The 27,653-nt window shown below is 39.0% G+C and overlaps 1 protein-coding gene across 2 annotated transcripts in view; it reads right to left on the bottom strand.

Moving 5' to 3' along the window:
• Positions 1–27,653, bottom strand: part of fam184ab (family with sequence similarity 184 member Ab) — a 117,943-nt gene that overhangs the window by 12,279 nt on the left and 78,011 nt on the right. For both annotated transcript variants that reach the window (XM_034313817.2, XM_034313818.2), the window contains exons 11-15: positions 26,271–26,483; positions 15,491–15,644; positions 13,821–13,948; positions 2,676–2,860; positions 454–600 (exon numbers count right to left, since the gene is read on the bottom strand). In XM_034313817.2, coding sequence (XP_034169708.1) covers positions 454–600; positions 2,676–2,860; positions 13,821–13,948; positions 15,491–15,644; positions 26,271–26,483 — 827 coding nt within the window. The remainder of the gene's footprint in view (positions 1–453; positions 601–2,675; positions 2,861–13,820; positions 13,949–15,490; positions 15,645–26,270; positions 26,484–27,653) is intronic.

The raw sequence follows: 27,653 nt of genomic DNA, 5'->3' as shown, positions 1-27,653 counted from the left end.
ATCTTCACCATATCAACAATTACAAAATGTTCTTTCTCTTAAGTAATAGACTTAAATTACACTTAGATTAATTAAACAAATTAAACAAGGGTTCTAACAGATCGTAAACTCTGTGATTCTAACGAGACTCTAAATGAGAGCTATTTTAGAAGCACTTATTATTTATATCATTTATATAGTTACTGTAAATTACTGTACATTACAGTTAAGCCTACATTTATCTCTCAGCTGATATTAGATGGTTTTAGCGTTAACTATAAGACAAACTCATGTTGTTACAAACATTTCTCACTTCACTTACATCCATTTCTCACTTATGTATACTAATTTTAGAGTATTTAATTTGAACCCATATGTTGAAGTGATTTCAGGGAGCTCAATAACGTTTGTTTAGGCAGTGTATTTGTGATTCTGGGTGTTACAGTGCTGCATGAACACAGCGTGTAAACTCACAGGATCTGCAGGGCTGAGATTTTGTCCTTGAGCAGCTCCTGGGCTTTGTTGAAGTCGGAGAGCATGTTCTGCGTCTCCCTGTTGTGCAGTGCGTTCAGCTCAGCCATCTCCCGCTCATGCTTCTTACATAGGTCCTGCTCATGAGCCCTGAGAAAACACACACACACACACACACACACACACACAGTGAGCTCATGTGGTGCGGCAGAAACCTGCTGTCCTCTGATTCATTGTCGTCCCCGTACACCATGCGGCGTTTGATCACACCATTAACTTTCATCCATCCCTGGGCTGCTCTGCTGCTTTGTCTCGTCCACAAGAGCGGCCATCTTCTGTAAGAAAGCTGTTTATAAATCATGACATCCCCAGTTGGACAGGACCGCTGCGTTTTATACACTTCCTCCTGTTTATTTACTGATTTTCATTCAGGACAAACTGAGCACGTCCCCCACTTCAGGAGCGACTCTTCATAATGTAGCAACAATTTACACCTTTAACCAGCTCATATTTGTGTATACACTCACAATCACACTCTCAGTCACACACACACACACACACACACACACACACACACCCCATCCTTGACAGATCTACACGTGTGTACATCGAGGATGTGTGCAGGAGCAGGCTCCGCTTTCCCACACTCATTTCTCCACAGGAGAGCAGAAGCGATTTGTCATTCGCTATTATTAGCACAAGGCTCAGGATCTGCTGCCATGTTAAATAATTGGAAATGAAACCTTGGCTGAAAAAGCATATGGACAGTGTGTTACAGTACAGCTACACAACATATATGTATAGCATGTATCTATACAGACCTGCTAACCTCTACGCATATCACATTTACACTACTATACTCTCCTTGTCAGTCAAAAATACGTAAGAAGAGTAGTCTTCTTATTAAATAAACACTTCAGGGCTATTCACGGTGGAATTTTCTGTTAAGGCCAATGGCGGCTCATCCATACGGGCAGTTAGGGCAGAGCCTCACAATTTATGTTAGCTGTTTAACAAATATTAATCTTTATAAAGTCCTCACAACTTCATACATTTTAAATTTTGCTGAAATACTAATTGCCTCTTTTGAGTGACCAATAGTTTTAAAAAAAAAACATTGCTATTGTTGTTCCATTGATTTGCTCGCCTTTCCAGATGTTGTGCAATCGTGAGGCAGAGCGCTCACTGCCCCACTTAGTCCATACAGTTATAATTGCACCAACAACAAGCAGTCCACTGAGGCAGAAACAATGACTGTATATACATCATAGTGGACAAGACCGTGACAGGGTCGAGAGAGTCTTGTATCTGACACCAAATTGGGCTACCAAAACCTTATAGCGTAATCATAATAAAATATATAAAATTTCTGCAAACAAAGGCAAAGTGTAAGTGCAGATAGTGTGTCTATGATGTACAGAACCATTTCTACTGTAAGATTTATTGGAATGACTTGGGAGAGGACAAGGTGGATTAAGGAGTGGGTAATATCAGTACATCAGAAATGCGTGTGCACCACAGTGGCCTTGTTTCTTTTCCAGTGCCTGACTTTTTGGGGGCTAGTTTCAGGTCGTTTGTGTGGTTTTTGAGATGACATGAGCTCTTCTGTGTGCACCTCGCAAACTGTGACACTGACGATGGGAAACACACCTGCTGTATCAAATGCAGTTGAACAACAGTACATCTAAAACTACTCAAAATGAGTTGCTAGTGGCCTATAACATAAGTCAAGTGTGATAGCCTCTCGACTTCATTTTGTATGAGGTGATGATGTTCTTTAATGCCATCCTGCCCCACCAAAATCTCTTTAATGCTGTAGTGCTGAATGAGACTTTGCTGTTGAGATGATTGCTACTTGGTGGCTTGTAAATATTTCGCAGGCTGATAAATGATTTGAGGGACTTATAGGGTATTATCTCAGGATGTGAAAGTTGATACTGTCACACTTCGCCACATGTTTTGGTGAATTGACTCCACTGAATATCCTAAACCATGGTAAAAGCCTGAGCAAATATGATTAGCTCAAACTGATAGGCATGGATTTGTGAAGCTCCAGGGGTTAATCTGAATTGTGATGAATATTAACAGCACGTCAGACAAAAATCCAAGTAGGAGATGGTGCACTGAGAATGCTTTGGCTTTAAACTTGTCTTACTATACTTGTGAGGACCTTTCACTGACATAACTTAACTGTCAATGCAGCTAATTAATGCTATGCTACACACCTGATCTGCTGGTTGGCTTCGCTGCGGATCTTCAGCACCTCTTTGCCCTTGAGCTCCAGCTCCTTGGTGAGAGTGCTGATGTTCTCGTTCAACGTGTGGATCTCATGATCCAGATCGGCGATGTGGTTCTTCCTGCGAGTCACTTCCTCCTGGAGCTCTGAAATACGACTCAGCAGCTCCCGCTCCTGCAACACAAAAACACACACACACACCCCAACTTAGGAACAACTGTTGTGGTCCTGCTATTTGTGTGGCAACACTATATTTGCTGATCCTTCATTTAAAATCTGTTAAATCTGAAGTTTGGATATTTCTTGGAGCAATTTTCTTGCCCTCACACAACACCCTGGAAGGGAAATGATGTAATATTGATGGCCTTGCTTTCTTTTCTTGCTTCTCCATTCCTATTGCTTCAGCTTACATGGTGTATAGGAATAGCTCTGCTATGAATAAGTAAAGGAAGTGCAAGCAGCGAGACATTGTTAATGCTCAGGGTCAGATGTATGCATGTGAGACTGTAGCTCATCATGCACACTTATTTAATATAGACTCTCATATCAGAGCAAGACATCATTAATACGGCTGATATGCCATTTGGTTACTAATTTTTTTTATAATGAAAAGATGGCTATAGCTATTTTGTCTAAAAAGTGTGTAATTTAAAGTCTGCTCCGTTTTTTTTTTGTCATCGACTCCTGCTTCAGAAAATTAGCACAAAAGTTCTGTTTAACATTGAAATACATAATGTACAGCAAAAGTATTCAACCCCCTTGGAATTTATGAGATTTGTCTGAATAAATACACATATTCATTCATATTCAACTCCAGATGAAAGATATTGTCATAACAAGAACACAGTTGACTTATAATTGGCCGTCACATCTGAAATATTTAAACCGTTTCGATTTTCTTAACAAAAATCACCTCAGTTGAACTGAGGTGATTGAAGAGACTGTCAGTCTGAAGGAAATGAATGTAAGGGAATGAATGAAAATGAAGGCTAAGCAGTATTCTAAGGAAGCTAAAGATAAGTTAATAGAATTTCATATCTTAGAAATAGGGTGTAAAATTATATCTAAGAGGTTTGACATACCAGTAAGCACTGTTGGTTCAATAGTGAGGAAGTGGAAGCCGCATCACACCACCCAAGCACTACCAGGACAAGGTCATCCCTCAAAACTCAAAAACTCAAAAACCAGAGCGAGACTGGTGAGGGAAGCCAGAGTGAGGCCAACAGTTACTCTGAAGGAGTTACAGACTACAGTGGCTGAGAGTGGAGTGAAGGTGCACCAGAGAACCATTTCAAGAGCTCTGCATAATTTAGGACTATATGAGAGGGTGGCTAGAAAGAAACCATTGCTCAAGAAGAGCCATATGAAAGCACAAAAGTGAAGAAGTGTTTTTTTTTTTTGGTGTGATGAGACCAAGCTTGAGATACTCTATTTGTGCAAGTTTCAAAGCGCTATGCGTGGCGCAAACCTAACGCAGACCATACTTCAATTAATATCGTCCCTACAATGAAATATGGTGATGGCAGCATCACGCATTTGGGCATGCTTTTCATCCTCAGAACCTGGGTGTCTTGTGAAAATCGAAGGGAGAATGGATGGAGCAAAATACAAGGGATATTACAAGGGTGTTTTGGAACATAACCAAACAGACTTAAAGCTGTCATTACAGCTGTTATTGGTGGTTCTACCAAGTACTAGTCTGACAGGGTTGAATAAAGCAGCATTTTTCAGTTTTATTTTTTTTTAAGGATCTGCTTACAAATCTGATGACTTCTAAGGGAGTCGAATACTTTTGCAAAGCACTGTATCTGCTATGATCGGGGTTGCCAGATCTGCACAACAAAAGCAGAGCAATTGACAAGTAGTACTAAAAGACACAGTTCTTTCACAAAGGTCCTCAATGACCTTATAATCTCACAGGATCAGGCCTTCACTCAGGTGTCTCCTCTTAGCAACCAAAGTTACTACGGCCCAAAATGTCCTGAGTAGCTTTGTTTTCACATAAAGCCAAACAACAAGTCGCCCTTCTTGGAGATGGGGCTAGTGCATAAATTATTCAGACACTTCATGAATGAGATGAGATGAGAAAAGACATCTAATAGTTCTTGCCCAATTGCTTCAGTGCTCTGGACACTTTTTCAGGGGCAGTACCCCCAGGAATAAAGCCCTGCTTTGAGTATATATATATATACTGTAATAAAAAAAAATAATAACCTTGATGATTTTGAAATGTCATCATTAACATATAGTCATCATCATACATTAAGGGATACATGAGCAGAACTAGCAGCTCAGTATGATTAAGTGGAGTGTACTTTAATCAGCCGGCGCTATGAACATAATCTTTCGCTCTAATGGCACTGACTTTTTAAAACGCCAGCTCTTCCTGTGGCGCAGAGCCCAGCCTATAGCTGCGTTTAAGAACTAAATGAATCTTGCTTAATTGAATTATAATCTGCTCATCTAGTTTTACATTTTTTGTAAATATCATTTCACACCTCACAAGTAACTTAATAATGGCATAACAGTGAGTCTTGGAGCTAAAAGCATGCATTGATGCTCCTCAGGTCACTGTTTCTATTAGCTAATGATGGAAAACTTAGATCTAGCATGTCAGTGTGTGTCAGTGCTAAAAAAAATATCCACCACCTAAATAATATCTACTCAGACATTCTGTTGAGGCACAGAGTAAAGGGCGGCCAACACAGTGTGCATAGCAGGAGCTGGACTACAGTCAGTAATTATACAACTACAAAGCTTGTGACTGTGTATTGTATTTGCATTAGGTGTCTAAAATAGCTAAATGTACGTATACATGTATAATTTTTTTGTTTTCACATATTCACTTACTTATTTTTGCTCTACACTAGTGATATAGTCACTGAAAGTATTGGAACAGCAATGGCAGTCCTTTTGTTTTTGCTATATGCTGAAGACATCTGGGTTTGAGATCAAAGGATGAATATGAGACAATATAATTATAAAATACAATATAATATTCAGATTTTGATCGCATTCAGATGTCTTCAGTCAATAACAAAAACAAAAGCATCAGCATTGCTGTTCCAATACTTTCGGATTCTCAAACATTTCTCAAACATTTTGCAGCCTGAGGTGTATTTCAGTATAAAACAAAAAATCATAATACTTTATGACTGCTGCAGATTATAAATATATAATCCAGCTATTTAACTATTAACCAGATTATAGTCATTAGAGCTTTTCATTCCTGCTCATATCTTATATAAACAGCACTTCTCCTGCTTTTAGCAAAATTGCACTTACTGTAGATTCAATGTGACAGAATTTATGATTGGTTTAAGAAATTAAGCTTTAAAATTAAAAAATACATTTCTAAACATTATAAAGCACATTAGTGAGTGGCATCCTTTTAAAGCCATTCATTCAGGCGATCAATCATTTAAGTGACAAAATAACAACTCTAACTATAACAATAGTGGTTGATAGTCAGAAATTATATAAAAAAAACAAAAAAAAACAAACATACAAACTATGGATCCTGCTGCCTATACAATATGTTACAGACCCCTGTGACCCTAGGCGATGCTGCAAGTCTCAGCAAATTACCCATAATCCTCCGCATTGTCGCTATTTCCATCACCAAGCAAGCCATGCCGTACTTATTTACCCATTCTGAATATGAATTTGATTACTCTTCTTACTCAGGTGGGAGTTACCACATGAGCCGAGTCGGGACGTGTGGGCAGAGCTAAAAATACTGCAGAGCTTTCTCTACTAACAGAAATATCTTCAGTACTTGACTAGTGTAGTGGCTGCCAAAGTTTCTCACTTGCCTCAGAAGTCCATTGCTTAAACAGCAATTTAAAGTTTCAGATTCATTTTAATTCATTTACCCACAGCAATGTTTTATTATTGCTACTTAACTTGATCTTACATTCCCTCCCTGTGATCCGAGTGAAATCTCCCATGTTCTAGTTAGGGCAAATTCAAAATGGCTTCCTATTCACACTGTGCCCTACATAGGGTCTAACCTAAAGGAAAGCCCTACTTAGTGCCCTCACACATAATGTAAGATGTTTGAGATTCAGCCACAGACATTTTGCACGGAAACTCCTCTATATTTTCATTAAATGTAAAAGTTTTGGCACCTTTGGCCGGGGTAGCCATTAAATGAAAGTTTGCTCTTCTTCAGTTTCCCATGAATCATTTACTTGATGCTGGAAAGTATTTCTGTTTAGATAGAAGGCCAACTCGAGAAACACTTGTGCATTTTTAAATGCATTAGTATTAGTGTGGACTTGGCATAATGTGTGGACTATGTCTGGATGCCAGATGATAAGACTGCTTGGAATGCTAAGTATCATTTCAACAGTCAGCTCTCTCTCTCATTTGTTAGACGAGTTTTTGAACTTCATAAGCCCGTGACTGATGCTTTCGTCCCGTCTCGCAGACAGACAGAATCTCTGAGGAAATCATTTTGGGAAAAAGCTCTGTCCTCTGGTTCACTGCCTGCATACTGTGCAACTGCATGAGTGTGTGTGTTGGGTACTTTAACTACAAGAACAACAAGAACTAGAACTACAAATATAAGCTCTGACTGGTGATATTTCTATCAGCACTAGAACACAAAGAACAGCAATAGTATGACGAGAACATCCATATCTGCTTTCTACATACTTTCTCTAGCTTTCTCTAGATATTCCTGTTATCTTGTCTTTTTCAAAACAGAGCAATATAAACAGCATTTTAGATATCAATATGTATTTTCTATATGCCACTTAGCAAAAGGCCAGCTGCTTTCTAGATAACTGTGCCACGTTTTTCTTTCACCTATACGGTTTTGTGAATATTCACGGAATATTCCTTTTTCATCCTCTTCAAATTAACCATACTAACTCTAATTTATATTTATATTACATCCATAGTTACAATTTAACTACTACATTAACTACCACACAAAACACTGTAATCTAAGTAAGGAATAAAACACAACAGTGCATGCTTCTATAGGAAAATAATCAATGTCAGGGTGGTGTGGCTCAGCGTGAAGCAGAGTTACTGTTATCACACGGAAGTCGATTATTTTCTAATAACAGAGGGTACTGGAGTGCTTTTTTCCTCTTGTGTCATAGTAATTTGTCAATGATTAGTTTTTAGCCATTTATAGTTGTTGTGGAACGTCCCCGAAACAAGTTACTTCCTGTTATCATTTATGTTATAGCAGCTATAAAGTGTAACTGCCTCATTAGCCTCCTTTTTCTCTTGATTGAAGTTAATATGACAAAAAAAACAAAAAAACAAAGTAAGTGGAAAAGCTTCTGTCCTGAAGGATTTTCTGTGTCGGAATACAAAGTTACAGCTTTACCTGTACAGGTGACTGTTACAAGGTGCTGACACTGGAGACTTGTTCCATAAAAATTAAATAAACTTCTCCTTACAGGAAACAAATCACTGTATCAACAATTACACATTTTTATCTGTTTTATAATTCCTCTACTATTCAAGATCTACAAATAAAACAGTTTTTAAAGCAAACCAACACACAGATAGGCCAAATCCCAAACAGCTTCCTATTCATTTACTATACATACACTACATAGGGTATAACATAATAGCATTGTAGAAACGATGTAGTGCACAATAGCACAGCATTTGAGATTCAGGCACAGAAACGAGTTACTCCAATAAGCTCCTGTCTTAATAGGAACAAATATATCACTTCTGTTCTTTAAATTAATTTAACTTTTTGTACTTTTTATACAGATATTTAGTTAGCTCTTATATTTAAATAGAAAGTTCATAAATAATTTGAAAAAAAAAGTCAAAGTGAAGAAAGATTTATTCCTTTAGACAATTTTTTTTTTCTCTGATAAATATTTAAATTATGAATCTGTATGTAGAGCAAAGAATCTGAAACATGTAAATGTGTATTTTTTTTATCTGTAGAAAAAGTAAATATAAAAAATGAAATATGAAATGAAACTTTGGCTTCCATAACCTTGCCAGGGAAAGATTTGCATCTTTTATCATCTTCCTCCGAAGTTCAACGGAAAGGCATACAATCTTTCTGATCACTCTCACATACAAACAGAGAATGAGCGACAATGAAGGAAGACTTCTATTAAGCCCTAAGACACTAAGACAGCCATGTTGCTTAATGTAGTCTGACTTCACTGCTCTATAAAGGTTAGAAAAGTCGGTTGTCCTTCTGCTCAGTGGCTGATAACAAATCAATAAAATCACATTCATCAGCTGCTGTAAAAGCCACAGTAGAAGAGAATGTATTTATGCCAATTTATCTCCTAAAAGACTTCAGTGGCACTGTGCATCATAAACACCAATATTAATCAAAGAGCTGCAGAAGCCGTGAGTTTGGTGTAATGATGGGCACGATGGGCAAGAGCGAGTCTGCCCAGAAGACGGATTTGTGCTCTGCATTTAGAAACTGTTCATCAGCTCTAATGCAGTCGTTGAATGTTAGGCGAGCATGGTGTTTATGTTCATGTGTGTTTTGTGTGTGTGTGTGTGAGAGAGAGAGAGAGGGAGAGAGAGAACTAGTGGACAGTAAAGTGGCACGCAGCTCTGCTGATTGTCATGACGATAAAACTTGATTCTTCACACTGAGGCTTTGACCAGCCCATTGCCCACAGCTCATTACACCAGACACACACTGATGTCTCAAAGGGGAACAATCAATGAAGACAAGAGAGGAAAGAAAGAGGGAGAGCGAAAGGGAGGAGAAAATTAGAAAAGAGACAGCAAAGCAAGAATGCAAGTAAGCAAGAGAGATAAAAGCTGTATAGACAGAAGGACAGAGAAAGTGGGAGAAATGTTCTGCCATGATGAGTGATCGGTATAATTATTTTAAATCACCCACGTATTGAGCTCAGACACTAGCAAGGCTTTATTCCTGTTCTCAGAGCCAGCCATCTTGTTAACAGCTGCCTGTACGGGAGACTAACTGCATATTTGGCGGCATAGATTTTCTTTGATTAAACATTAAAAGGTTTATGGAAGGTGTACAATTTCCTGTGGAAAACAACATGGACGTTCAAAAAGCTCAGAGCTACAACCAGGTTATTACAAACCGCATACTTGTTATGATAAAGTTTCCTAATCTCTTGCCAAAGTGTCTTAAAATAATACTCATTAAGACTTTGATTAAAAAGCACCTTCACGCAGGCCCAAGCTGCTGGATGGGAACATGTCTGACGGGAAGGACAAGCTGCTATAAAGTCTTTTCAATATTGATCATGTGAGATTGTTTGTGGGAAAGTGTGTGTCCTGTGCTGGTGCGCTTCACATTGTGTAATCTTTTAGCTTAGAGTGCTGCCTGCACTGCAAAAAATGACATTTTACCAAGTTAAAATATCTTGAATATAGTCAAATTGAACTAGAAACCAAATATGAGATTATTAAACCTATTTCTTGACTTTTTTTTTTTTTTTAATTTCATGCTTGAAATAGGCTTGCTCTCTTAATAGTCTTGTTCTATTAACATAATTTTGTATAATTTTAAGCATTTATTTTTAAAAAGAAGCAAAATTTTCTGCCAATAGAGTAAGAAGGTTAAAAGCTTGAAATTAGTAACAAATGTCTAAAAATAGATTTAATAATCTTATATTTATTATAATCTTATAATAGGAAATACCAGATAGATGTGACTATATTCAAGAGATTTATACTTGCCAAGATATCATTTTTTTCAGTGTGCCAGCTTCCTGAGGCTCATCCAGATGAATTTTCAGACGCTACTAGGGTCAAAGATAATCATGGCAGCTCATAAAGGCAGCTCTGTTGAAATACATGAGCTTCCATGCTGCGCGATCTCAGTTTCAGAATCAACAATCAGATGAGATGCTGGTTGGTCCACACAACTGCATTTTAAGAATTAGTATGTCCTTAAATAGTGCACTATGATACACAGTACAGACGTACAGTATTACTGTGCACATTTATTGCACTGATTTATTTTTGTTTCCATTAACAGAGTAGCCTAAAAAAGTGAAGTGCGCTTTGGCACGTTCTTTGCTGTTGTTTATGAGAATTTAACTGCACTAATAAAACAGCTGAAAAATAGCCCAAAAACACCCTGAATTGGTTTTGCTTTAACTATGGGAAAGTACTACTTTCTTGAATTACTGGTCAGCTTGCACAAATCATCTTTTTAAATCACACCCTTAACTGCACTGAGTTGTTTAGTCTAGCTGATACACTGTTATCTATAAAAAGAGACAAAAGGATGTTACAGAACCTAGCTCTAACCTGAAGCTGAATCACTTTCTTTCTCAGTAAATAGTTCACTCAGGTAGGACACAGTGTCTAAGTTTGAAGGTGGAATTAGAAATGATTAGGATGATAATATGTTTCATTTGATTTGCATTTTTATTAAATACAGACTTAATCTGTTACTTTATGAGTGTGAGTATTGATGACGCTAAACCGGTGGCTATAACCTGACATGTCCACATCTGTACACATACCTTCTGGTATCTTGATGGATACGTACATCATTTTAGCAAAATCTTCTATTCGTGGTGTATACAGACAGTCCTCATATTTTCTCATAACACAGCTGGTGGTGACGGGGGAAATTTATAGATACATACATACAATCATTAACAAAGAGAAATCACACACGCTGTGTGTATGTGTCATCAGTGCAGTCTGGTGGATGTGAGATAATTAAAAATTTCTACTGCTAACTTCAGTGCTTGACTGGTTCGAAACATACTGAATTTCTGTAATGAATGATGTGTGTCAGTGAAAGAACATCTGGATGAGCCATCTGCAGGACGTGGCGCAGTGATCATGAGAACTGAATGAAGGTGATTGATGCGGGAGTGACATCAGCGAAGGTGTGGGTTAAACAGAGATGAGACCCTGCTGTGGAAGTCACAGAGCTCCAGCTGGCCTCCAGCCTTGCACTTGCTCAGCACCAGTGTGAACGAGGATGATGTAATGTTTACTCACTCGGCGAAGATGAAGTGGAATCTTCGGTTTCTAATAAGCGGCAGTTAGAGACATGCAGAATAATGCAGACAAATGAGTGTGCTTTTATAGCATGAGAGCCACAGGGGGTTATTATTACACTGTGTGTGTGTGTGTGTGTGTGTGTCTCTACTAAATATCAACCACACTGACTCATTTCCTTATCCGACAGTCCTGAACGATTGCTCCTGTGTTTTACATGAGCACTAAAGTTTGAAGGTTTTTGTGCTCTTATTCTGTAGCAAGTTGACAGTGTACTATGATTAACTAGCTTCTTTTCACATGGGTGTGCTGTGAGCTGTTCTGCGTTCCCATCACTGATATTAAGAACTGATTTTAAGCAGCAAGTTTTGTCCATTTTAATAGCAAAATTAATGAGAAATGTAAGCAGACTGAGAAGGTGCATGTTCGGCTCATTGCATCTTTTACATTTCAAAAGGAAAATTTCTCAAATCCGTGTGGCGCACACAATCTATCTCAGCCAAGTTGAAGTGTGTTTAGCCAATTGTACGAGGGTACTCTGGTGTCCTGATGACATCAGTTTTAAACACGGAAATTGCTTATAAGTAAAATGTACTACTTTTGGAAACAAAAAACGTAGCTATTTTTTTTTTTTGCTCAACAGAAAAGTGTTCGCTCCATTGTAGGGAGACCGCAAGTTCAAATCCTGACGATGCCACAGCCTTGGAGCAAAATTGGCCGTGCTCTCTGTGTGGGAGGGACAGCATACTCTCTCTCCTCTATCAATCACAGAGACACTAGCCAATCATGGGCTTCTGTAAGCTCATGTATGCGGAAGAGGGCGGATAGCACTTTCCTTCAAGTGTCATGTAGTGGGAGCGGTAGTTCGAAAAGATGTAGTAGTTGGCTTCTCGCGGCTTGGAGGAAGCATGTGTTAGCCTCCTTGTGTGACCAGATTGAAGAGAAATACAAAAACTGATGCTTAATAATAAGCAGATCCTCCAGTTTGTTTTAACAAACAACAAGACCCTAGTCCTACCCTCTTGCTTTCTACTGTCACACACGACAGAGCTTCATGAATTCACAGGTCATAGTTCACCTACATAACGCTGGTGCGAAGCAGATGTAACCTTTCCCAGAAGCAAATGAGCGTCTTTCACACCCACATGAAAAATGATTGGGAAAATCTTGTTGAATGGATTTTGCAAGCATATACTCTCCTGGGCAAAAGAAATGGGCCAAGTCCAAAATAGCAAAATATTAAGCTTTTAATGGTCTTAAGAATAAATCATTGGTAACATAGGAGATTAACAAGAATGAAACAAATAGATAAAGGAAGTTAGTTTGGGAGCTTTTCCCTTTGATTTCTTTAAATATTTAAGCCTTGTGGCCCTTGAAGGGCTGCATCAGGTGTGGCAGCTATCCAAATAATGACTAATCTTTTAAGAAAAAAAAAAAAAAAAAAAACATCCCAGAAGATGTTTTTGGAAAATGTACACCCAGACATGTTTTAGTTTGAATTTTACATCAAACATTTTAATCATTATCATGATTTTACCTTTGCATACAAAAAAAACTATATAAGTGAATTTCCTTGTTCACTGCAGCAAAAGTAAACGAGCAAGTGGTGGCACAGGAGGTCTCAGGAGTGCATTTGTTTAAATCTCGCTAATTTTCTGACCAATGATTTGCCATTTTGGGCTTGGCCCATTTTTTTTTTTGCCCGGGACTATAGTGCGCATGAGTAAGAAATGTATTCAGTGAAGGTAGCGTAGTGATAACTATTCTGCTATTCCAGTTGCTAAACATGTGCTGTAGTGTAGTGGTAAGACTGATATTGTTGGTAAACACTACTGTATAAAAGTGTATAATACAACGTTTAATTTTTCCCACCACTGTTTTCATGTTTTACCCCTGCTGTGACAGTCAGTGGTGTGGATTTTTCCAGAAATCTCAGTATTTAAACAGATTGTGACCATTCAGATATTTAGCTAATGCAACCTTGTACTGTACCTAATTAGGTCTTGTCACGCCCATTTTGCCACCTGGACACACCATTGGCTGAGTAGCAGTGAAGTTTGAGCTGATACTTTAGCTGTTTAGCAGAAGTGTAATGAAGGAGAGCTGAAGCTGCAGTAAAATCAGCACTATTGTCCCGCACACTGATCATTAGACCGGAGGGTGAAGGTGTGATCATCACCTGTATCCTGCTCTGCTCCAGAGCATTCTCCAGCTCCTGCTTGGCAGCTGCAGTCTCCTGCTGATGAGTCTGCCGCAGGTGCTCTATAGCCGAAGCGTGGAGATGATTCAGCTCTGAACGCAGAGACGCTACAGAGAAAGAGAGAGAGAGATTATTCTTGTGACACGAATCTCTATGTTATATTAAAAATCATCAATCACTGACGTTCTACGCACAAAAGTCAAGTCAAAGAAGTAATTGCTTTCATTCTAACAATAGCAATTTTCTCCCTCGGTCTCGTCTTCTCGGCGCTGTACAGTTTCTCATATTTATGGTTACATTTCAGAGAAAATTGGTGCCATTGCCTCATAATTCTTCAGTGTGAAAGTCGCTAGGAAAATCACATTCAGACTCGGAAAACTTTAATTAAACCTGGAGCCATACACCACGAGCGCTCCATAACACTGCAGTTTTAGATGCTGAATTCTTGCAAGCAGCTTAGGAAACTTTTAGTGCTAAGTCTTAGTTGCGTAATTTTTTTTTGTAAATGTGGCCACACATTGTTAAAGGTGCCATTTGTCATGTTTAAAAGTGTTTCTAGAACTGTAATAATCATAACATATCAAAGACACCTTACCAAACTGTGATTTTGCACTGTTCCATTGGAATGGATCTTTCAAGTTTCTCCATTTTCTCCACCCTACATAATTAAATATTCTTCTCTAATGCTGTTGTTATTATTATAATGATTATTAGTAGTTGTGTTAGTGGTAGCACAGCTGGCAGCATCACCACATCATAGCTTCAGGCTTCCAGGTTCGATCCTGAGCTTAGGTTACTGTCTGTGTGGAGTTTCGCATGTTCTCCTCATGTCCATGCGGGTTTCCTCTGGATTCTCTAGTTTCCTCCACCTACTCAAAAACATGCTAATTGAAGGATTGGTGACTTTAAATTGCCCCTAGGTGTGAAAGTGTATGTGTATGGTGCCCTGCGATGGATTAGCGTTCCATTCAGGGTGTATTCCTGCATCACACCCAGTGTTCCTGGGATAAACTCTGGATAACTACAAACTTAACCAGAATAAAGCGGCTACTGATGATGAATGAATGAATTAGTTGTATGAGTAGTTTTAACAGGTCTATTTAAAATGATCTAAGAGTGCAGAAAATTATGCTCACTGTACTATTTAACAACAATTTTGGTGTGGGACAGTCCTGAGCTTCATGACGACTTAATTAATATTTGGATTTAGCGATTTAACCCTTTAGCTTATTAGTAATGCCTGTGAATCACTCAATAGCTTCACTCATAGAACTCTTAGGGAGTTAAAAATAAAAGATTTCTATGAATAATCTTAGTGATAGTGTTTCCCTATCAGAATGGGTTCCAAGTAGAACCCTTTTACCTGGCTAAGAATCCTTATTTATCCTTCAAGAGCCGGTTTTTCTAACAGTGTACACTAAAACCGATAGATATGCAGAGCGGATGATGCGTCCTTGAACTTGTACTGCACACACTACCGTACGCCTGGAGCAAAAAGATTTTTACATTTTGCTCTGTGGTTATGTGGGAAGAAAATGTGTGCCTTGAAATCTGCCCACCACACCACTGAGTTCAAATCCACTGTGTCCTCTCAGCAGGGACAACCATGAGACGTCCTTCAGCCTGGACCTCATCACTGTGTGTCTTACCCAGCATGGCTTTCCCCTCGTCCTCCAGCTCGAAGCGTAGCGTCTGCAGCTCCTGCTCCGACTGCTGCTTCAGTGTCTCGATTTTCTGCCTGTGGGCCTCTCTTAGGGACTGCAGCTCCATGTGGTGCTGCTGCCGCAGACGCTCCTCCAACTCCTACACCAACACACACATGGCACGAGCACTTTCTTTAGCCTCCATAAAATAAAGCAAAGTCTATTAAAGCAGAATCTTTTAGCAAACCAGAAATTAGAGATGGACTCTAATGGACTTTCTCCAGTGCCATCAATTAAAGCAGTTCGCAGCCTGGGGATGATCAGTAAGTCTTTGCCAGTTGGAAAAATTACTTTAAAATCAATAACCACTTAAACATATTAGCAACTTATTGTGGATTTGAAATGGCTGTTCCATACAGGTCGTAAATGTGAGCGAAGCAGACATTATGTCGAGCTAATCTGGTTGGTCATGCTACCAAGAACGACAGATGCAGAAATCCCTGATGAAATATGAGCGGAGGCAATTACGTCTCTAAACGCATTAGGAAAGCCTGAACTGCTGCATCTGCACTTCGCTGCTGGAAACAGAAGTGAGCAAAGGTGCCTGTTTACTTTCTTAGAGAGTTAGGAAAGAAAACTTCTACAAAGTAACCAGAGATGAGTTTCCCAAAAGCATCACAGCACACAGATGAGTGTTGCAGGGTTGAGCGAGCAGCAGACTGAACTCTCTCTCTCTCTCCCTCTCTCTCTCTCCCTCTCTCTCTCTCTCTTTCTGCTTCTCTTCAAATGGTCTTCAATTTGACCAACAGTGAATAATGAAGAGAGATGAGAGAGAAATCAGAGAGAAGTTACATACAGAGGACTGGATGGTTTCAAATAGGGGTGAGAAAAAGAATCGATTTTTAGATCTTGATTTTCTATTTAAACGATTCTGATTTGAATTCTGTGGTATTATTTATATTTTCAATGAAAAGCCAACAATTACAAAAACCCAAAATACCTATTTTTGGCCACAAGTCTAACTGAGTGGTGAAACGTAAAGGTATAGCCTAGTGTGTGCACTAAAAACTAGCCAAGATGCATATGGGGGCGTAGTTTATTGGGTGGATTCTGTCTGGGGAAGAGCTAATTAACATGGCACACCTGACACCTATCTGTGCTGTTATATTAACAAACTGTTTGTGTTTCTCTCTATCCCTCTCGTTTGAACAGTGAGCCAAAAAGAAGTAGAGATCACTGAGCGAGCTGAAAAGCTGCAATATTTTCTGCTAAAACATTGTTTTTGTTTTTCCTTTTTAATACTGCATTATAGGATGAGCTTTAGAGCAAAATAAATACGCTTACGAGCAAGCTGACCCTGGTTTCTTGAGCAGCGTGCCACTGGAATTGCTACAGACTAACTCAGACCAGCTCAGTTTTGGATTTGAAGAATTAAAGTATTTTGGGAACACAACCCACGTGAAGTCACATCACACATTCCCATCTGGAGCTGGAGGAAAAAACAGTCCTATATAATGGTTCTGTTCCTGCTTAATGGAGAAATCTCGAGCAAGTAGCAAAGCTTGTAGATAATTCAGAAAGGGCAAAGTGAATTAAGAAGTCAGTTGCAAGTTTCGTTCCTGGGATTTCGCTCTGGAGCTGAGGTGCAACATTTTACTTTATGCTTTAAAAGTCATAAGTGGTCAGACAGTATAAAAAATATTATGTATAGAATTGTGACAAGAATCATTTTTTAATCACATCATGGCACTCTGAGTCAAATTAGCATTGAATCCCTACATCCCGATACAAACAAAAATATATAATGGAAAGTATTTTCTATTGGAAAAAACATATTTGCTTATAAATGTAGTGTCATGTGACAGGATTTTCATCACACACCAAGACAAATCAGTGCTAAAAGCTGGAGGGTATCAGAGCAGGACAGCCGTACTGAGAAAAACAGGTTTTCTAGTTTATTTCCAGAAAATAACGTGAGGTTTGTATTTGATGAAATTACCCTCAGCACCTAGTAGCATCATGTGACCACTTGCTTTGTTCTTGTTCCCTCTCCTTTACGCGTCATTAATTGGGGAGATGAGCTGAGTCGAAAAAATGATAAAAATGAGTAGTTTGTAGATTCTGTCCTTTCTGTTTCTGTCACCCGCATCAGTCAGTAATGGAAACGTCAAACTTTAATAAGAGGCTAAACTGTCAAATCTCACCCTTGTCACTTCCTGTCGCAGCTCCCATGAGAATAACACCATGATAGCTTCCTTTACTGATTTGTTATTAGACTGTGCCTCCATCAAATTGTTTTTTTTCCATGTCATTTTCTTTCCTGTTTTTCATGTTGGCTGTATTTCCTGCTTTAATCTCACATATGAACCCTTGCAGGACATGCTGTTAGAGGAAAATAATCAACAATAGGGTGGTGTGATATTGCCAGACTCAAAGTGGAGTTACTGTTACCACCCCTAAGTTGATTATTTTCCAATAACAGCATGTTCTAGAGGGTTTTACTCCTCTTATACCACAGCAATTTTCCAATGCTAACAATTTTTATTTATTACACAATCACGTCATAATTTTTATCTGTTTATAGTTATTTAATGTTGTGGAATGTCAGTAAAGTTAGTTCCTGTTATCATTTGTATAATTTTAACAGTCCTTCCCTCATCAGCCCCTCTTTTTTTCTCTCTCTACACGCTGAAGCTTTTTTGTCTGATGTCTGAAATCTTAAGTTACACCTTTAGCTTTGACAAAGGTTCTCCTTACAAAAAAAAAAACAACTATTTTTTAGACATTATTTTATTATTAGACATTACATAATGTAGCACATCCACCAGCTGTTACTAGAGAAATATATTAGAACAAGCATTTATATAAATTTATATAAATAAATTTATTATATTTATATAAAACTGTGATTTGATTTACAGCATGAACTACTGTCAGAGCTGCCGACCAATCAGAATCGAGAATTTAACAGTGCTTCAACAGTGCTGTGGTATAACCATTACCCCTGCTTTAGACTGCATTAACTAAATATATACATACACATCATTTTTGTGAATTACATAAAATTCTTGTAATTCTTTTCATTTTTTTAAGGCAAAAATCTTTGTAGGAAATAACATCATTAAGTAAAATCATTTTCATCTCAAAAACTAAATTTGATGGAAACAAGCCTTCAGTTGTAGCTTTTTTTCTGTCATTTTAAAACCAATTTATTTTATTGCTTGCATTATGCACATAAAGCCAACTGAGGCTTGAAACTGAACCTGAGCATTGAAATGTTTAGTAGCTTATTTAAACTGGTTTATTTATGTTTAAATATTCATTCATCTTCAATAATCAGGATCAGGATCAAACCCCAGACTCTAGAGCTACAACACCTGCCTCCTCATGCTTAAATATATGATACAAAATCTGTGTTTAAACCCAAACAGGACACGCAGCCGTAAGCTCTGTCTCTGCAGGAATACTTGTCAGACTGAAAAGGTCAGTCCATGTCAGTCATCCAGACAGCTATCAGGAGACATGCCCCAACCAATCTATTGGCCATGTACACAAACCAACACACATACACAAAAATGCTCTACACACTCTCCCTCACAAAGACAACAACCTCAGAAAGAGCAAAGCACCCAGGAGGGCTGTGCCCCTGTTTTCAGCCTGACTGACAAGATTCCCAAACCACCTCTCTCTCATATTCACACACAGCTGCATCCAAGACACCTCTGAATTCTCAGCACATTCAGTATAAACACTGTAGCAACCTTCCCATAAGACAGGATCCCATTTGCACCTCCACAAGTGCTACTAGTGTGGTAACACATCTATATACGAATAGGCTCTGAGGTCTAGATACCCCTACTCTGGAGTTTCCAGCACTGAATGAATTACACTCAGTGAGAAAGCGTATATATATATATATATATATATATTTATATATACCATTCATACTACAAGTGTAATGACAGACAAATCAATATAAACTCATCAGGATCTCCACGACAGATTTGTGGGATTTTGGTTTGAATTGGGAACTGGATAAATCAACTAATATTAGTACGTCTGTAAAAGCAAAAATGATCCAATCAGGTTGGATCCAATCATGGTGTCTAGATGAAAGGAAAAAAAAAAAAAAAAAAGGCAAGCAAGAAATGGGTAGGACCTTCAGGAGTATGGACAGAAGGCCTTACTAGGCGTTGACAGAGAAGATTATTCATCTGAGCTTCTTTCTTTCTTCTTTCTTTCTTTCTATTTATCTATACTCATAGTCTCCTGATGAACCGCAAGGAAGAAATGAAAGGAAAGGAAAGCAAAAAGAAACTCTCTATTGACTTCTGCAAAACAAAGATTTTTATTTGGTATGTATATATTTAAACAAAACATGTTTCGTGGAAAAGAGAGAAAAAGAAACTCGCTATTGAGTTTTGCACAACGAAGGTTTTTATTTGGAATGTATATATTCTTTGTAGCCAGACTCAGACAATATGTTTTGTATGTGATGTGAAGAGAAAACACTGCGGCTCACTGCCAAACGTTAGCTAACAAATTGCTGACTTTGTCAAGCGGGCAAACACGATGTATGACCTTAGACACTTTCTTAGAAAAGAATAATGACTATGTTTTACACTACAATAAACTTTTATAAACTTGTTTGTGTCTGTATTAATGCAATGAACTACTTAACTTGCTTGCCATACATTATTGCATTATTTTAGCTGCCATTGTTTTAGTTTAGTTAGATTTCCGGCCAACAAAAACATTTGATAAGTGGGAGCACTATGTGGGAAAAGTAATCAACCCATTTGTGTGGAAGTTGGAGACAGGTCACTGATGTGAGCATGAGTGCAGCCTGTTAGCTGCCCTTGATTTACACAATCACACATTTTACTTGCACTCATTAATCACTTACAGTCTGAGATGAGGTTCAATAGGCCAATGAGGCAGTTAGCCCTGTTAACATATGTCAATTAAAACAGAAATGAAATGCTTCAATGCCAGAGGGAGTCTCTCTGGATTTGTGTGGTTTTTGCTGTTAATGGAGAAAACTGGAAATAATCAGAAGTCAATCAGTGTCACACGTAGCACACCAGCCACAGGTAATTGCTTTAAGACTACATGGAAAGCACAGACCACCTAACATTTTTTTAAAATGCAGCAATGAAATATTTACCATTGTGTCTATGTTATTGATCAGTCTTGGTGAAATTCTACATTTTAGTGAATCAAAATATCAAATATCTCACAGCAATATTGCGCTGTTCATTCATTTGTCAACGTAAACTTTTCGGTGAACAGGACAGTCTGTGTGAAAATGTCCATCAAAGCCCCCTGAGCTGGGAGTCAATGAGTCAAGCCCCCTGAGCTGGGAGCCACTGTTGGGCCCTTGAGCAAGGCCCTTAGCCCTATCTGCTCTAGGGGTGCAGTATCATGGCTGACCCTGCGCTCTGATTGGTATGCGGAAAAAAAATGTCACTGTGCTGTAATGTGTATGTGACAAATAAAGGCTTCTTCCTCTAACAGATGAGTGTGCACTGAGAAAACAGGACACATAATAGGGTTGTGTTTATGTCCACTATCCTTATTTTTCTCTTTTCCATCCAAGCAGGATCATATGTTCTCTTCTGGCTCCCCGGCCAGTGTGGGCAGAGAGAATAACAGCTCTCTCTGGTGCAGCTGGTGGGAAGTATGCATGGTCTTTCCGGATAAATCAAAGAAAAGTAGAGGTAGTTTTCCATCATCAGCAAAAAATGCTACAGGCATGTTTGGTGAGGTTTTTTTTTTGTAGTTGGTGGAGTAAAAAAAAAAAAAATCTGCAGTAGGGAAAATGATATGCTTATTTTGCCTGGAAAGACACTACTTTACAGGAAATGAGGCAACCCTCCTGCTACCACTCCAGTATTAGAAGATTTCCTCTATGGCACAAAGAAATCCATCAGGAGTCCATCTGAACATGATCAGGAAAAAAAAAAGAAAAGAAAGTGCTGCTTTTTACTTCCTTTAGCACTACAACAAAAGGAGAGGGAGCCCACCCCTCTTACTTATTAAAAAGCAGTGAATAAATCAACAGCACGTTGTCCTCTCTAACCAGAGTGCCTGCTTAGCCATGCTGGTGCTGGGCTTCAGAGCGGTAAGGTATAAAAACGAGCCTTGCTGATGGATGTCTCCCCAGCACAACAGAGACACTCATACTGAATAATGAAAGAACAGATGGAAAAGGACCCTCAGTTTAACAGCCCTAAGCTAGATAGAACTTTACAGAGACTGCATTGGGGTCGATTCACTCCATTTGGAGTGCTGAAACTCTATAGCATGATACTGAATGCCACCAATACCACTTCTTTTCCACTTTCAATCTTGTTAAATATTAATAACCAATGTTTAAAGTGTTGATGGGTAATAAATAGCTGTTTAACCTGCGGTTCAGGTTTATATGAAAGCTAAAGCTGTTGTTTGCTTGGTCTGCAGACTGCTGGAAAAGGTACAAGCCATAAGATAAGCTGTAAAACCAAGACCACAAGATTATTAAATTTCCCAACTGTAATGAAATCGTGCCAGCATGATGTCTGAGTTTAACCTAACCACCGAGGCCTTTTGCCAATATAAACTGTGAATTGTAATCTTCGCTGTCAGCAGTGCAGGGCAAAGCATTGATTATACAAAGGTGATTAGACATAGAGAGCTGTGTATTGCATTTAATCTCATTTAATGTGAAAGTCTGAGGAAATGTGCCATCCAAATAAACTCCATTTCCTACCACTATTTCACTTTATAACCCAGAGCAATCCAATTCACACAAATCAACCTCTAGGTTATCAGTCACCAGGAATTTGGACTTGTGTGGACTCCTTACGTGGTACTTTCTTTAATTGACTGTATAACCAAGAATCTATTGCATGAGCTCTTTTTTTAAATTGATCTCAGCTTTTTCAGACTAAGAAGGTTAATTTTATTACACTTTATCTTAGTGAGTCAGAAGCAAATGGCAGTCTTACACACACACTCTGCCCAAAGACTTTATATAAATGGCTTATTGTCTCATGAATTGCTCCTAACTATAGGTGTCCCTCAGGGTTCTGTCTTATCACCTCTTCTGTTTCCATTCTATGAGGATATGAAGAACCAGAGCAGCACTTCTGAGCTGTTTCAATATACAGGTAACATGCTGGACCAGATAGGGACCATTCAGAACTCTTTCCAGTCCAGTCCAGTGCACAGGAAGTTAATGCTACTAAAACAAAAGGTTTTTACGCCAGCCTGACAGTATTATATGGTCAAGCTGTGGATGTTGTAGAGAGTTGTAAAGCTCCTGGATCATACTGTATATAGATTTTAAATGACATTTTAGCATCATCATCATCATCGGTAAATGCAGTGGATATAAAAAGTATAAACACCCCTGTTAAAATGGCAGGTTTTTGTGATGTAAAAAAATGAAACCAAAATAAATCATGTCTGAACTTTTTCCACTCTCAATGTGAAATTACAGTGTATAAAAATTAAGTGGAAAAAAAATCAGAAACATTTTAGCGAAAAATAGGAAAAATAAAAACTTACAAAAACCTGGTTGCATAAAGTGTGCACACACTTTTAGAATTGGGGATGTGGCTGTGTTCAGAATGAACACATTCAATCTCATGTTCAAAAGTAATTCTCATACAGCTGCCATAGATGAAATTATTCTGATTAACCCCAAATAAAGATCAGCTATTTCTGTAGGACTTTCTTCACATCTTCTTGGTTTCATCTGACCTCTGAAGCCATGGTCTGCAAAGAGCTTACAAAGCCTGTACAGGGTCCCACTGTCGAAAGGTATTGATCAGGAGAGAGGTACACCGGAACACCGTGAAGGCCATCATCAACAAGTGAAGAAAACAGAGCACCACAGTCACATTGCCAAGAACAGGACGTCCCTGATGCGAACGATTCCAAAAGGCATAATGTTACACTGTTTACACTATCTCAGCTGTAATATTTGCACTACTGTCACTTTATCACTTTCAACAGGACTGTGTACTGGTCGGCGTCGTTGTTATGTACTGTCTGTTCTGTCTTGTGCTGTCTGCACATGTTTGCACTTGTGCACTTTACGTTTGATTTAGTTTAATTTATGTAATTTATGTAGTCCCCGTAGTTCTGTGTTGTTCTGTGTTGTCTTATGTGGCACCTTGGTCCTGGAGAAACGTTGTTTCGTTTCACTGTGTACTTGTATATGGCTGAAATGACAATAAACTCCACTTGACTTGACTTGACTAATAATTCCATAATTCCAAAAGGTATGTTTGGGGCAAAAAAACAAAAACAAACAAACAAAAATAAAAACATCACCAAAAGAACACCATATCCATGGTGAAGCATGGTGGTGGCAGCATCATGCTTTAGGGCTGCTTTCTTCAGCCAGAACTGCGGGTTTTGTCATAGTGGAGGGAATCATGAATAGCTACAAATACCAGTCGATGTTAGTGCAAAACATTCAGGTGTCTGTTACTAAGCTGAAGATGAAAAGGAATTTCCCCTTTTAGCATGACAATGACCCAAAGCACACATCCATATCAACAAAGGAATGGCTTAACCAAAAGAAGATCAATGTTTTTGAATGGCCTAGCCAGAGCCCAGACCTGAATCTGTGGGGTGACCTGAAGAAGGCTGTGCACAGGAGATGCTCTTACAATTTGATGGATCTAAAATGTTTTTGCAAGAAAGAATGAGAAAATATTGCCAAGTCAAGATGTGCCATGCTGATAGACTCTTAGCCAAAAAGACTGAGTGGTGTAATATAATCAAAAGGTACTTCAACAAAGTATTAGTTTAGGGGTACACACACTAACACAACCAGGTTATTGTAAGTTTTTTATTTTTCCCTGAAAGGTTTCTGATTGTTTTTCACTTTATTTTTATACATTGTAATTTCACACTGAGGGTGGAAAAAGTTCTGACATCATTTATTTTGGTTTTAGTTTTTTTTTATTATTATTTATTTATTTTTACATAAACCTGCCATTTTAACAGGGGTGTATAGACTTTTTATATCCACTGTATGAATGTCATCTATTAAAGATGACCTATAAAGGGAGCATCATTTATTATGGCAGCTTTGACATGAAGAGTAAAAAGTAATATCTTCAGAAGATTGCAATTGGCAGGCAAGGTCAGTGGAAAGAAAGAGGCAGAGTGAAATTTTTAGCGGCCAACCCGTCTCATCCACTTAATAGTTTAAAATGCTTCCCTTTGGGGTACAATTCAGGAAATGATCCAATAAAAACATCCATAAAGGTATTTTATCGCTTATGCTATAAAACCTCTAAATGAAAATATGTAAAGCCCCAACATCTTATTCAGTTCACAGTGTGTCTGTGGTGAATGTTAACCTTTTTTGCTTGTCACGTTTTATGTGTGTTTTATCTTTTCTTTAAATATTTTTGTGTGTCTGATGTTTCATGGTGGGGCTAATTGGGTCTGTTTAACACTAGCTATTCCAGAGGTGTTACATCAAGGTTTTCAGATATCTGGGTAGTTCTGAAATGTCTAGTAGTAGTAGGTCATAGCAACTGGATTTGCGGTATAATCTTGAAGACAATCCATCTGAAAGTGACACCTGGCTCTGGTTAATCGTTCCCTGCCTGAATGAGAACTCACATCACCAAGAAACATCGGGGGCCAGGTAATACATGACTACGCCTCAGAACCAATGACAGCGAGCACTCAGTTGTTGCTAAGCTAAGCACTCAGTTGTCGCTAAAGCTCTTTGCCCAGAGAAATAAGCTGGAACTGCACTGAACCAGGCTGGATTACCAACAGATCTTCCCCCTTCACTGATCCACTGGTTGAGAAGAACAAGCTATCTTCATGGGAAGCTGGAGACTGGAGGTCCAAAGCTGCCTTGGTGTCTTGCTGCCTATGATGTTTTATAAGTCAGCTGTCCTATGAGTCAGGCAGTGCTTCAATATCTATGAAGGTAGGTAGCTGTAGTTGGTTGCATACCAGGAGCTGGGCACTGAAAATTTTAGGTAATCCTAGGGCATTAGACAAATGCAGGTTTTGTAAGATAGGTATTCATGTAGGGGCTAACGATATACGCCTTCATCAGTCAGAGGTAACTAAGCGTAAAATTGTATAGGTATGTAAATTAGCAAACATGATATTCAATGCTGTAATATACTCTGGCCACATCCCAATCTGGCATGGTAATGTAATTTAGTTTAATGTTCTTTGAACTACTGGATATCCAAGTGGTACTCCAAAAACAATGGTAGCTTTAAAAATAACTGCACTACATTTGAGGCCAAATCTGGCCTTTCGGGGTGGGACGGCATCCATCCCACTTTGGAAGATGCTGCTCTCATTTCCTGTACCCTAGCAAATTCCTGAATTTCTCTAGTCTGAAATGATCTCTGATTGCTACCTTGTTTCATTTAAAATGTGTCTTAGACATAATGTATGCACTTAAATGTACAATCATTTCAGCATGTTAGCTATCTTCATTAAAAATGTCTATTGTTAAAATCACTATATGAATAAATAATCAAACGAAATAATTCTTAGTTCCCAGCCTAATCAAATCCTATATAGACAGGTGGGGCAGAGTGAAACAGACGGTGGGGGGCTGCGGGGGGGCACCGAATGGGACAGGTGGGAGGGACGGAGTGGGACAGATGGGCGGGACAGAGTGGGACAGATGGGCGGGACAGAGTGGGACAGATGGGCGGGACAGAGTGTCAGAGAGCTGGTTAAGAGCTCAGTTCCACAGAGTGAGGAGCAGGTAGTAAATATGATGATTAAAAATGAGAGAGACCTTGAGGTCGTGCTGACGCGCCTCCTGTAGGTCGTGGATGGCGCAGCAGTGGGCCTCGCGCAGACGTTCCTCCCTTCGCTGGTGCTCCAACTCCAGCTCCTGCAGCTGCTGGCCCAGGTGCTCTCGCTCCTGATTAAACTGAGCCTGCAGCTGCTGCAGAGAATGTTGTGACTGCGACAGTTGCATCTCCAGACTCTGCTTCAACAGAGAAATCTGCACAGACAGAGAGAGAGAGAGAGAGAGAGAGAGAGAGAGAGAGAGAGAGAGGGACAGAGTGAGCAAACCATTATCAGAACAATGTGAAAACAACATAGCAGAGACCTACAATCTGTCAAATATGTCCTAGGGATAAAGAGAATGCAATGAGAAGAAGCAATAAAAAAGCACTTGTAGGCTTGTAGGGGTACATTTATTCCTCTGGAGCATCCATTAGCCTCACACCATCAGTGATTCACATAATCAGTGATTGTGAGGATGTTACTTGTCCTTTTTTTGTGAGAATCATAACCACAATCTTCTCTCGCTTCTGTGAGATTTGGCTTGCTCTGTCTGTTTTATAAACAGCTCCCTGGACATGGTCCAACAAACGTAAAAGAGACTGCGGTAAGTAAAAGGATTCAAAGTTTGTTATAAATAAGTAGGGTATTAATAAAATGACAAATAGTGACAAATAAGGCTAAACACTTCCCGTCATTACAATGTGGAGCTAGAGTTAGGAGAATAGCAACCTTCTGTCAACCACAGATGCTCTTCTTATTGAAAAAATCGAAGTTCAAATGTATAAAGAGATCAGTTCATTGCCAAGGGATCAGATTCCTATAAATGCACAGTCTGCGACTCAATGTTCTACTCCAACATGTTGTCTGTGTGTGCGTGTGTGCGTGTGTGTGTGTATGTGTGTCTAAGCTGCCATGTGGTTGCCAGTCTTGCCTCAGAGATGAGGTGAGAATGAGGGATCGACAGCAGACAGTCTCTCTTTACACCAGTCAATATCACTGGAGGAGGCAGGCAGAAGGCAGAGGATCTGCAATTACTGAGCCTCACTGAGCAGCCTGCTAGTATCATTAGCATAGTCTCTCACTGCTGAGAGTGAGCAGCCTGCTAGCCTGACATGCAAACACTGACAAGTCATCAAACCAGCCCACATCATACCCCTCACAAGAGGTGCAAAATATTTGGGTCAACACAAGGAACCTACCATAACCCCAGCTGACGATTCCAGATTAAGTATACTAGCCCTACTTTCAGACTAGCGAGCTGCTCATTTTGCTTGCTGCTTGGTCTTATGGGTGTGTCTTGCGTCCGCTAATGGTGTTGCTTGTAGGCTTTGACTGTTCTGGCTTTTTATATTTTGACAAGGAAAAACTTTCACTCAGCTATCAG

Source organism: Pangasianodon hypophthalmus, chromosome 19 (assembly GCF_027358585.1).
Source record: "Pangasianodon hypophthalmus isolate fPanHyp1 chromosome 19, fPanHyp1.pri, whole genome shotgun sequence".
Lineage (NCBI taxonomy): Eukaryota > Metazoa > Chordata > Actinopteri > Siluriformes > Pangasiidae > Pangasianodon > Pangasianodon hypophthalmus.
The sequence above is the reverse complement of the archived record's forward strand: the minus strand, read 5'-3'. Positions and strand labels throughout refer to the sequence as shown.